This window comes from Epinephelus fuscoguttatus, linkage group LG19, assembly GCF_011397635.1.
Source record: "Epinephelus fuscoguttatus linkage group LG19, E.fuscoguttatus.final_Chr_v1".
NCBI lineage: Eukaryota > Metazoa > Chordata > Actinopteri > Perciformes > Serranidae > Epinephelus > Epinephelus fuscoguttatus.
Window position 1 is genome coordinate 38,416,758 of NC_064770.1, and position 13,497 is coordinate 38,430,254.

The following is a 13,497-nucleotide window of genomic DNA, read 5'->3' on the forward strand; positions in this document are numbered from 1 at the left end:
TCAGTGTTCCCGATAAACAATCCGTGTTTGTTGAATAGACTTGTGCATAGTATTGTAAAAATAAAAATAAATATTACTGTAGATCCTTTCATCTTATTACCTGGAGGTGCAGCTGCCTCTCCCCCACAGGGCTGTAGGCTCCACAGGAGTGTTAAAATGTGTTTGTCTTGTTGTGTTATTGGGAGCCAGAATAGAAGGAGTCATGGCTCAAAACCAGCCGCCACTGCCCGTCAACAAAAACAAAGACAACTATGGTTAAATGTGATAAGATAAGGACTGGACGGAGGCCATCATCAAAAATGCTCACATGTGCAGCGCACACTTCATATCAGGTTAGGGAAAAAGTATTTCCTGTTGTAGGGATGAATAAGGTTATGTGTATTAAGGGTTATCATGTCCACCTCATCAGAAACTGGGGAGGGATTAAGAGGAAGATTGGATTTCTCTGCAACGCTAACTTTTTAGCACATTAGCTAACGTTAGCTTCCATAGCAAAACAAACAAGTGTGGTCCTCCTTTGTAAGATTGGCTTCCTGTGACATCATCCATCCACTGAGTGAGAGCATACGGGTCGGCCAGTCTGGTCCCGTTGGTCAGTGTTTACTTATTCAAGTAACACTGGCGGTCCCGGAGAGTGAGTGACCTGACATGGTGCGTTGGTAAATTCAGTCTGACGCTCTACACTAAAATGAGAGCCCTGTTGGTGGAAGAAACGCAGCGTTATATTTCTACATGAATGAACCAACGGTTAAGTTAATCACACATTCACTCCGCTCGGCGCTCTGCTGCTCCGTCTCCACAGACAGAGTGTCCAGAGTGCGCTCTGCCACTCTGAGAGTGCGCTGCTCTGGATAACCCAACGCTACATTCAGACAGTGCTACGAATTTACCAAGGAATGAAAGAAGAAGCCGGTGACAACATGGAGAAATCTACATCAAGAGCCGTGACTTTTTGGACGGACCAAATGTACAGAGCTGTAAAGTTGTCCACCATGGTAGCAGTTAGCTGCTGTTATTATTTACAAAACGTGCACACAGAAATAGTAATGTTTGTTCAATCATTGTATTTATAGACTTTATAAACACCAGATTAGTCTAAACGGTGATATAGTGACGTGAAGAATGTGAGATATGCATATATATATGTAGCTAAACTCTGCTGGTTTTCTACCCGGAAGTATTTGTAAACAACAAGGTTTCCCTCAGAAGGGACACTAACAACTCAAAGTACACGTGAAATAAAATTTCTCCAAACACGTTTCTTGTTATTTTAGGTAGTTATTATCACGCTAATGTATGTTCAAGTGTTCATTTCCCCCGATAAGTTGGTTTTAATTTGTTATTTGATTCTATAAACACAGTCTGACCATCTCGAGCTTTCATTTTGGTACTTCCGGTGACTGGCAGTATGAATTTGCATATTAGCTAAATATTTAGTTTCACCCAGAACATTTAGATTTAAAATTTAACATTTAGATTTAAATTTAGCATTTAGATTTAAATTTAACATTTAGATTTAAATTTAGCATTTAGATTTAACATTTAGATTTAGATTTAATATTTAGATTTAACATTTAACATTTAGGTGCCACATTTAATATTTAGATTTAACTATTTATTATATTTCACACTTTTTTAAACATTGTTTGAAGCTAAATGTGGCAAAATGTTGATGTTATTTTCAGCATGAGCCACTTTACAAACAGCACCCGAAATGTATCGTATCCATGGTTTGCAGAAATCTAAAATATCAACATGGATTCAGGTGATTGGGTCAGCATCACATTTAGCAACTTAAATCACAGTTCAATGACCACTGATCCGACTCTATCCGCCAAAAATAGGCTGTGTGATCTGCTTGAAAGCTCCTGAATAAGTAAGTGGACATTGAGTTGAGGATGTTTAACCCACTGCTGTTTCCAAGGTAACTCAGAGGGTTATTCAGTTAAACACCAGTATAATAAACGCTGCTCGCAGAAGGCCGCAGACTCTGCTGTTGTTCGTTGTAATAAGTCCGATGATTGAATAAACACAAAGACTTTGGATGTGACGGCATTAGTCACTCCACCACAACAATAAAACAGTGATGTGACTTCATTAACTAATGCTGCCTTGAAGGCTATTGTCACAGCCGCGGCGCACATCGAATCATTAAGCAAAGCCGCAGCCGTCATTAAGTCCTGTTCAGCAGTCTCTTTGTGTGTCTCGTGCTCTCACTGCAGCGCCAGTCGATTAAGGGCCAATCAGAAGAAACACTTCATCTGAGGCTTCATCAGCACCGCCAGACGGGACTGTCTGCTTTTAACGTAGAGTACAGAAGTGGTCGGGGTCAGTGCTGTGAAACCCTGCATGAAAATACTGGGAATATACCAAAGAAACAGTGACGGAGGGAGGGCTTTGTTTTCCTCCAGTAAAGCTCAGTTACAGATAATTAACTGGATTTAAAGTGAGACAGTGTAACCTCTGAGGAATAAACAACATATTCTTCCTTTTACAACTGAGAGGTTAAAGTCCTGAAACAATAAAACAAACCTTTACTAATATGAGCTCCAGCCTTACGTGGTCTGGTATGACAGGTAGCTAATGTTAGCAAACATGAGACAAATACTGCTGAAATTACTGAGTCATAATCTCCGTACTTGGGCTGCTGCCACATAACGTTGTATCTTCACAGACCTACATCCTAATGGTTCAATGACAGGAGTAAAAAAGGAGGTAAACACATGATGTTAATTGAAATGTTTATCTGTGACACACTAAAACAGTGTAACAGTAAACTAAGATGGTGAAAATTACAAAGCAGCATCTGTCTAAAGCCCAGTTCAGACCAAAGATTCACGGCGACACAAAACTGTTTTAGAACGTCGCAGAGAAACGTAGCAGCGGTCTGAGCTCGACCCAAACCGGCTGGTGGCGTCCCTGTCGAACCCTCTGTTTCCATCCTCAATTAACTGCTTGGCAACCAGACCAGGCCTCTAACTGAGACGGGTCTTTATTAGTACGGTTCAGTTCAGTCTGATTGGTCAGTAGAGGACGCTCACTCTGCTCAGGGCTGAGTTGTGTCTGGTTTTGAGGCTCATGTAACCACTGTTCATACTGTGGAGAGTTTTATTAGTAAACTGTAACTATAAAATGAAAGGATGTTTTGCTGCCTCTCACAGCAGCTGGAGTCTGAGAAACAATAACTTCATTCACTGGGCCGACTGCCGGCGACTTTTAAGGTGGAACGTTAACTTGTAATGTTACTCAGTGCATGAGTTGATGACGTGAATCCATCAGCACACCTTAAATTTCACTGTGACAACTCTGACCATCACTTTAGTTTTTATATGACACACACTTTTAGTAATGACTTTAAAAATATAGATTCATTTGGAGCGGATTATGTGAAGGTCATATATTCTAATCCTCACTTCCTGTGGGCTACAGCAACACTAAACCCCTGAGCTTGCCTGAGAAGGACTAAATGCACAAAGCTGCTATTTTTAAATATCCCATGGAGAGAGACTCTCACTGCAGCCTGTTCTGTTTTGTTGTGAAAATGTGGGCGTGCAGCCTCGTTCTGTGGACGATAAACCAGGTGCAGACTGATAAAGGAGGAAATACAGTGAGTGCTGGACGGAGCAGTGGGTGACAACAACCCCGCCCACATTTAAGAGCACTGTCTGAACACACCGAGGGTCTAGGTACCATGTCTGAAGGCTTACTGCTGGTTCCAAAGGTGCTGTACTGAAAGTATTTGTTGGAAACTGGGCTTAATTACCATGCACAAAACCCAAAGTGTAGATACAACATGTTGTAGTTCTACGTGGGGTTTTATTTTGGACTACAGGTTACTGCACCTGGTCGAGCTAAGCTAGCTATCTGTGTGGTAGCTTCGTATTTGTCGTACAAACATAAGAGTGGTTTTGATCTTCTCGTCCAAAGTGAATCAGTGAACCTCACAAAATACTGAACAATCCTTCAGTGGAAAAAGAAAGTCATGTCACTGTCATGTACAGTGTGTTGTGAATGGCTCATATGATTTCAGCTGCTTTAAAGTTCAGTGAAATAAAAGGACTTAAGTAAATGAAAACTTCCTCCAACAGTACACAGAGAGCTTCAGCTGCAGGAGTAAATGTAATTAGTTACTCCTGGTTGCTGAGCTTCTCCCTGTATTTCTTGCCTTGTATGGACAAAGAGGGACGGAGGATTGATTGTGGTAATAAACTTCCTCTGGAATCTGAAAAATGTCTCTGTCTCCCCACAAAGTTTGGTAAAGTGGATAGAGGACGGCGTCCCAGAGGACCCCTTCCTGAACCCAGAGCTGATGAAGAACAACCCGTGGGTGGAGAAAGGGAAGTGCATCCTTCTCTAGAAGAAAACCCATCATCCCACCACGACCTTCAGCTCCAACCATGCTGACCCCCACACACCTACAGATGACCCCTGAAGGACAGCGCCTCCTAACCTCTCACCGTGAATGTACAACCGCTGATGTCCCCGAAACACACACTCCAACAAGGGCATAGAAACACACACTGACAGAGACACACACTCCAAACTTTGGGTTTGTCCCTGACTGCCACACGTTCACTGCAAGTTTTATTCCTGCCACGGCATCGTTACTATGATATATGAGGATGATGATGATCAGTACTGCTATTACATGTCTCTGTATGATATATGATGACTTATTTATGCAGCTGCCAGTCACACGCTTTCTACTCTTCTTCTTCTTCTTCCATTTCTGATGAGTTGTAATAAACTGTCGTCACGTTCTCACTGCTAGACTGACTCCAGATCTGCTGGAGGAATTCTGTTCAACACTGAGATTAGGGTTGCAGCGATATACCGGTTTCAAGGTATATCATAATATAAAAGTTGATGGTTATCATACCGTGTACTTTATCTGGGATACTGGAAAACAAAGAATCTTAACTTTATTTTAGTTATTTTTTGACTTCTTAAACAAACTTACGATAACAAAGTGGTTCCAAGTTTTAATTGAAGTAATAAAACGTTTGTTCAACCAAAAACAATCCTTACATTTTCATTATTTAAATGGTCATTCTGACTGTTAATAATATAAATTCTGTGATACCGCGATATTTTCTGAGACGGTTATCGTACCGTGAAAATCTCATACCGCTGCAACCCTAACGGAGCAACCACTTTCCCTTACAAAAAAAACAACGATAAAAGATTTCGTACTTTTTGATTGAACGTTAGTAGCGCAGGTCTGTGGTCGACAAATAACTTCATTATCACCTCGTTAAAACTAAACAGTCCCTAAGATTCTACAGTTATTTATAATTAAATGAAGATCATTGATTTACTTTTACAGGCCCCAAATTTAGAAATCCATAAATTATAAATCTAAAAAGTTAGTAATGCACCTAACAAATACATAAGCCCGACATGTAAAGGACATTAAAGGGATCGTTCAGATGTTTTGAAGTGTATTAGGTATTTATTCACAGTAGGTGTAATATCTGCAGCAGATGGCAGTCAGCACGCCCCCAGTGTGGAGTACTGACACAGACGCTAAGCAACGTACCGCTGTGCACGACGGCAGCAGCAAAATATGTTTTAGCTACCTAAAAAAAATCGCTATCAGTTTAAGCGTACGCTATATTGAGAATATTTTAGACAGCACTTGCAGACAGGGGAACTAAAACCTTTACATCACCAGACTCCATCGACAAAAACAGTAATTTGCCTCGCAGAACACGGGAGTTGCTGATCTACCGCTGCTTCGATCGGTTAGGTCGTGTTATAATCCTTTATATTATCTTTATGTATAAAACAGAGTTACAAAGTGCTTTACATGTCAGTGATTGAAACAGACGAGACATGAAAACAACAACTGATAAAAACACTGTGGTATGTCAAAACTGAGGGAATAAAAGACAGTTTAAATGAACGTAAAACTTAAGTTGAATCAGAAAAGGCTCTCCGATAAAAGTTTGATTTAAGAACGGACCAAAAAGAGATCACTGACTCGGCCAGACCTGATTCCCTAGAGCAGATTGTTCCGGAGCCTCGGGGCCCTGACAGCAAACACTCTGTCCCCTTTAGTTTTCAGCCTCTGGAACAGACAAAGACCTCAAAATACGTCCTGGCGTGTACGGCACTAACGCCGGAATTCCACTGGATGCGTGTCCGCTGCAGAACGACTGCGCTGGTTATCCGCTGCGTGCTCCGCCGTCCGTCAACTGGCTGCTTTTGCTGTGCGGAGTCACAAGGACCCACGAGATATCGTGAATTCACGCATAATCGCGCGATATAACAAGATGTCGTTTCTATAAACAGAACCACAAAACCAGAGGAGTAGTAGGAAGACATCTGGGTGCACCTCCATGATTAACGTCTCCTCGTCCATGGTGTCAACGAGGTGAAATGACGTCTGGAAGCCTCTGACCTGTTGACTTCAGGCCTGCCTCCACCCATTATGACGTTTTCAAGCTCCTGTGTTGTGCAACGTAAAATTGCAGATTTTGTCAAAGGAGTCTGGTGGCTTAGAAGACAGCAAAAATAACGGCTTCAGTTCTGCTTTAGAAAATGCTGTTGGACGGCAAAGTAAAGTGGTAGAAATATTCTAAATACAGCATACACTTAAACTGATAAAGATTTTTAGGTGGCGAAAATATGTTTTGTTGCTGCCTCTGTCCACAGCAGTACATTATTTAGCTTCTGTGTCCTGTCTGCTTCTCCAAACTGGAGGCGTGCTGACTGAAATCTACTGTAGGTAATACACTTTAACTTTAATGATGTTAACCACACACTTAGTCAACAAATTATGCCACTGTTACAGATTTTTGAAGATCACAAAGATGAGCAGCTTTCTCACACAAGGCATTTGATCTGGTCCTCTTGTAAATGCTGCCATGAGAACACCAACCAACTCTAGGCAATTATACAACTTTGGAACAACATGAGTCCCTGATTCAGACCAGAGGAGACCACTCTCGGGCTGACAGCAGCCTGAGACACACAAACAGGGGAAAATATGGTCCAGGTTTAAAAAATACCGAAGTTTGGAAACGTCACCACGACGGCAAAGTTGTGTTTTTTTAGCTTTCACTGTATCTTCCCAGTGTGACTCCTGCAGTTTTCATATATGGTAGCATGGTTATATCGCATTCTGCACATCTGCAGCCAGTGTTGTTTTTGCTTCGGTGTCATTAGGTCAGAAAGTTTCATAGCAGCTCTGTTTGTGTTGTCGGAGCAGAATGAAGCTGTGGGTCTCTGGGGGACGGCTTCAGTTTACTGCTCCTGCTCCTCCATAGCTACAGCCCCTTAGGACAACACACACACACTCCTAACATCAAACAAACCATGCACACACACACACACCATCTCTCTCCACACATGTACAGACGGACCCCTTTAACTTATTAACTTATTGGTCAATGCTTGGGTTATTTATTTATTTATTTATTGATGACTCTCACCTTAGTTTTGTGTCTTATGTCTGCACCCTCATCCCCCAACTCGTAAGAAAAAAAAAGACCAAAAAAAAAAAAAAGACTACACCTTGCCAGATCACCATCTACTACTGCCTTGTACACAGTTTCCTTAAAACGAGAATGTAAATATGTGGCATGATAACCACTGACCTCAGAACAGGCCTGTGTGTGCGTGCACGTGACTCTAATTGTGTGCTTATGTGTATTTATTTTTAAAGTGCATAAATTCAGCTCCCTTCTGGATTGCGACATACTGTACATGCACACACATGCAGTTGGTAACACACACATGCAGTTGGTAACACACACATGCGCACACACACACACACACACACACACACACACACACACAGGCAGGCCTGAGGCTGAGCAGACACACACACACACACACACTGCTTATTGAGAATGTGTATGAGCGGAGGAGTGGCAAGGATGTGGGATTCTCTAAATGACTTGGGACAGGGGAGCCTCACATCGTCTCAGTACTGTAATGAGTCTCATTATAAACATTTTCTTCAAGATGACCCGGCTCCCTGAAGGCTGCTCAGTGCTCCGATGACTCTGGTCCTATAACGTGTAACTGCTATTTAATTTTCCTCTTTTTTTAAACTCGACAAATATATCCATGACGTGCTAATAAATTGTTTATGTTTTTATCAAACACGCTTGCATCTATCTTAACCTGCACCTCTTCCTTTCTGTAAAACATGTACGACAAGATTTCATCCACTCCAACCTGCTCTCGTTCCCACGGCGTCAAATACGGCAGCCTGGTCAGTGGCTCTCGGCTTCTGTTAGCAACGTACAAAACACCCTCACAGTGTCTGTTTACGATGCCACGGGCTTTCAGCTAACTCCAATGTCAGTGGCAATAACGTAGAACTAAGGGGATGATCACACAGAAATGTGACGCTAGAGACGCGGACGCTTTAAAGATGCTTGAAATGCTGGAAGCGCTTATTCAATGCGCACTAGCTACTGGCGTCTGACGCTCAAAAAAGTTGAAAATATTTTAACTTTTCAGCGTCTACGCGCGTCTAAAAAGACGTCGGAAAAACCCCTGTCTAAAAAGACGCTTGAACGCCAGTCAGACGCGCCGTATCATAGGAAAACAATGGTTTTACTGGCGTCACATTTCTAGCGTTTCATCTCGGTGTGATCGCCCCCTAAGAGCGTCTGAGTACGCAGGCAGGGAGGGGTGGTGGATGGTTCAAACACACGCCAGACTTCACCCAGAGATTGGTATTAGTGTCCCATGTAAAACCAAAAGTTTGGTTTTCTAAACCAAACTGCGTAGTTTTGTTACTTAACGTTAAGTAGTTTTGATGGAGAAACCAAAAGTCACTGTCGCATGTAACGAACGAAAACTGACACTAGCGCATCAAGGTTTGAAGCGTATGCCCACTGACCGTGTGCTGCTGTCTGACAGGTTGGGAGTGAGAGCGTGTTGTCCAAACTTAGTAACATGTTTCAGATTTATTCAGATACTTTTTGGGGGAACAAAATAAAAACTGCTAATGTAAAATTGTAGCTGAAGTGAAAGCCAGTGAATTTAGGATGTCCAGTACAACAATAAGCCGACCTGGTTGCCAGTATAAATGTTGGCATTGTACGTTACTGCAAACCAGGGATACCTTATATCTGCGTGTTATTATGTAGTGGATGTGTTAAAACATTTTGTTTCAAAAACACATTGGTAAAAACAATCGTTTCTGGGGCACCACTCTCGCTAGAAATGCAGCTATGTCTCTGTGAAAAGAAAAAGCTGTTTGTGGCACGATACCTGCTGGAAATGTGACGATATCTGTGTACAAAAGAACCTGTTTCCTGGCACTATCTCCACTAGAAATACAGTGATATCTCTGCAAAAACAACTGTTTTTCATGGCACTGTGCACACTGGAAATGCAGTGATGTCTTGGTAAAAAAGAAATACTTTTTGTGGCACTATCTCTGCTGAAAATGCTGCAATCTCGATAAAAAAGAAGAGCTTTTTGTAGCACTATCCTTGCTGGAAATGCAGCTATGTCTGGATGAAAACAACCGCTTTTTGGGCACTGGCCATGTCTTGGTAAAAACAAAATGCTTTTTGTGGCACCACCCGCGCTATAAATGCAGTTATGTCTCTGTGAAACGAAAAAGCTGTTTGTGGCACGATACCTGCTGGAAATGCAGCAATTTTGAAAAAAGAAGAAAAGCTTTCTGTGGCACTATCAACACTGGATATGCAGCAGTGTCTCTGTAAAATCAACTGCTTTTCGTGGTACAATCACCACTGGAAATGCAATGATTTCTTAGTAAAATAAGAACAGCTTTTCATGGCACTGTCCCCACTGCTGGAAACACAGCCATGTTTCTTTAAAAAAGAACAGCTTTTTGTGGCACTATCTCCGCTGGAAAGCCAGCAACGAGTCACTAAAAACACCCACATTTTGGAGCGATTAAACCGCTGGAAAAACAACCATGTTTGGGTGCAGGTGGTTTTTGCAGTCGCCTCCAGCTTGGCAGGCATCTCGCCTAGCTGTCACGCCATCCAGCAGCTCCTCCACCTCCAGGTGAAAGTCAGCTCATATATTATGCCACTTTTAAAAAGATATGATGCATATGAAACATGCAATATAACGTGTTCATGGTTTGCAGAAACGTACAATGCCAACATTTTCCTCTGGCGACTGGGCTGCGATGCATATATGCAACATGACGACTCCACATGGAGTCAGTTCAGAAGCTCCACAGTTCACTGGCATGTACAGTATGCACCTCCCTTATTATGTTTTATTTCATTTGATTTGATTTTAATAGTTTAGGTGTTGGAAAGTACAATGTGTGTTAACTAGTTGACAGAATGATACTAAAGCTTTGCGTTAAACTATAGCCTTGTTACTTCATGATAAATGCATGTAGGGGGACTTCTGAAACGGTTTCCACGGTACGAAGAACTGAAGTCTTGAGCTGCATGTTTGTAGCTTTTCCAATGTTGGGCTCGAGTTTATTCCCTTTTCCAACATGATTTTACAACTCAAAGGTTTAACACTTGTTTTTGCTCTTACAACACCACTGGAAAAGCAACAAACACTGTCGGCTACAGTCTTACAGCAGCTCCAGAAGTATGTGAGAGGATTCCTGAGTCAGCCTGTCCCTTGTCTGTTTTTCTGTTCAGCAACTGTAACTTTATTTGTTTGGTTTGTTTTTATATAATCTGAACGTGCGTACGTATGTATGTTATTACTATTATAATGACAGCATAAAACCTTGTCTAAATATCTAGCAACATATTCCTTGTGAGAGTGCTTTGGAAAAAAAATATTATGCATCAGATCAAGTCCTAGTGTAAAGATGACAATGAGCAATAAATTAAAGATCATTTTTTATTGAATGTTTTACAAAAACATTTATCTTATTGAATAAAGTAGAAGATTTTTAGACAACCTGGTTGGTTTTATGTGTTTTGTTTGAACATGTGTGAGTCTCCAAGTTTATTTTCAACTGATCATCTACAACAGTAAGAGCCGCCTGGTTCCAGACCTTTGGATTACTGCTTATATCTTGGATTTTGCTGGTGATTTGAATTTCTTTCATTGTGAAAAACCAACAAATGCAGCTTCTGCGTTGACTGTTAAATGACAACAGCAGGACAGATGCACCATAAACTAAGAAATTAACCCCAACTGAAGGGAAACAAGATGGCAGTTCAGAGACAAAGGAAGAACAAGGGAAGGCCACATACAGCAGCTGGAGATGTAGTATCAAAGCCAGTGGGTGGGTAAAAGCAGAAAGCCCACTTTAGATTCATTTCCTGTAACTGTGTTACGTGGCTTTCGCCCCTACCCCGCCCCTTTAGGAGACTAGCAGCGGCCCTGAGTCCATTCATTCCGTCGGGAAAAGTGAACGTGAGTACAGATTACGATGTTTCCTTTGCCCCAAAGTCACTGAAATAAATACTGGACCCATTTTTCACAAGCCCCAACCCTTCCAAACATTCTGATACTGAAATGGCATTTATTCAGATGGACAAATCAGGAGAAAATTACATGATCTTACACTCATATCAGGCGTTAAGCTAGCAGATAAAAAGGAGCATACAAATTAGAAACAAACATCAGTTTGTACTGATTATAGCATTGTATGGTTTTGAATCTGATTTCATGCATCAGGTTGTGGGGTAGAGACGATCATGCTCACTTAGGATATCTTAAGTGTACACCATTTTGAACCATTGGTGCAGCTTGTAATGCGGTACCTTTTGTTATAGAGTATCTTTGGTAAAGTTTAAATCCACTCAAAAATGAGGGTCATTTATCTTAGATATCGAGAACAAAGTCATAAATCTAAGAGAATAAAGACGCAAATCTACGAGAATAAAGTTGTAAGTCTACAAGAACAAAGTCATAAATCTAAGAGAATAAAGACGCAAATCTAAGAGAATAAAGTTGTAAATCGGCGAGAATAAAGTTGTAAATCTAAGAGAATAAAGTTGTAAATCGGCGAGAATAAAGTTGCAAATCTACGAGAATAAAGTTGTAAATCGGCGAGAATAAAGTTGCACATCTACGAGAATAAAGTTGTAAATCGGCAAGAATAAAGTTGTAAATCTAAGAGAATAAAGTTGTAAATCTACGAGAATAAAGTTGTAAATCTATGAGAATAAAGTTGCAAATCTACGAGAATAAAGTTGTAAATCTACGATAATAAAGTTGTAAATCTACGAGAATAAAGTTGTAAATCTACGATAATAAAGTTGTAAATCTACGAGAATAAAGTTGCAAATCTACGAGAATAAAGTTGCAAATCTGCGAGAATAAAGTTGTAAATCTACAAGAATAAAGTTGTAAATCTATGAGAATAAAGTTGCAAATCTACGAGAATAAAGTTGTAAATCTACGAGAATAAAGTTGTAAATCTATGAGAATAAAGTTGCAAATCTACGAGAATAAAGTTGTAAATCTAAGAGAATAAAGTTGTAAATCTAAGAATAAAGTTGCAAATCTACGATAATAAAGTTGTAAATCTACGAGAATAAAGTTGTAAATCTACGAAAATAAAGTTGCAAATCTACGAGAATAAAGTTGTAAATCTATGAGAATAAAGTTGCAAATCTACGAGAATAAAGTTGTAAATCTACGATAATAAAGTTGTAAATCTATGAGAATAAAGTTGTAAATCTAAGAGAATAAAGTTGCAAATCTACGATAATAAAGTTGTAAATCTATGAGAATAAAGTTGTAAATCTAAGAGAATAAAGTTGCAAATCTACGATAATAAAGTTGTAAATCTACGGGAATAAAGTTGTAAATCTATGAGAATAAAGTTGCAAATCTACGATAATAAAGTTGTAAATCTACGAGAATAAAGTTGTAAATCTACCAGAATAAAGTTGTAAATCTATGAGAATAAAGTTGTAAATCTACGAGAATAAAGTTGTAAATCTACAAGAATAAAGTTGCAAATCTACGAGAATAAAGTTGTAAATCTACGAAAATAAAGTTGCAAATCTACGAGAATAAAGTTGTAAATCTAAGAGAATGAAATTGCAAATCTAAGACAATAAAGTTGCAAATCTAGAAGAATAAAATATTTAATCTATGAGAATAAAGTTGTAAATCTAAGAGAATAAAGTTGTAAATCTACGAGAATAAAGTTGCAAATCTACGAGAATAAAGCTGCAAATCTACGAGAATAAAGTTGTAAATCTACAAGAATAAAGTTGTGAATCGGCAAGAATAAAGTTGCAAATCTACGAGAATAAAGTTTTAAATCTACAAGAATAAAGTTGCAAATCTATGAGAATAAAGTTGTAAATCTAAGAGAATGAAATTGCAAATCTAAGACAATAAAGTTGCAAATCTAGAAGAATAAAATATTTAATCTATGAGAATAAAGTTGTAAATCTAAGAGAATAAAGTTGTAAATCTACGAGAATAAAGTTGCAAATCTACGAGAATAAAGCTGCAAATCTACGAGAATAAAGTTGTAAATCTACGAGAATAAAGTTGTAAATCTACGAAAATAAAGTTGCAAATCTACAAGAATAAAGTTGCAAATCTACG

At 39.7% G+C, this 13,497-nt stretch overlaps 1 protein-coding gene across 2 annotated transcripts in view; it reads left to right on the forward strand.

The window, feature by feature from the left end:
- The window catches only part of gng13b (guanine nucleotide binding protein (G protein), gamma 13b), a 30,979-nt gene extending 20,145 nt beyond the window's left edge, over positions 1 to 10,834 (forward strand). For both annotated transcript variants that reach the window (XM_049561167.1, XM_049561168.1), the window contains exon 3: positions 4,252 to 10,834. In XM_049561167.1, coding sequence (XP_049417124.1) covers positions 4,252 to 4,357 — 106 coding nt within the window. In that variant the 3' untranslated portion in view covers positions 4,358 to 10,834. The remainder of the gene's footprint in view (positions 1 to 4,251) is intronic.
- Positions 10,835 to 13,497: the final 2,663 nt, after the last annotated feature.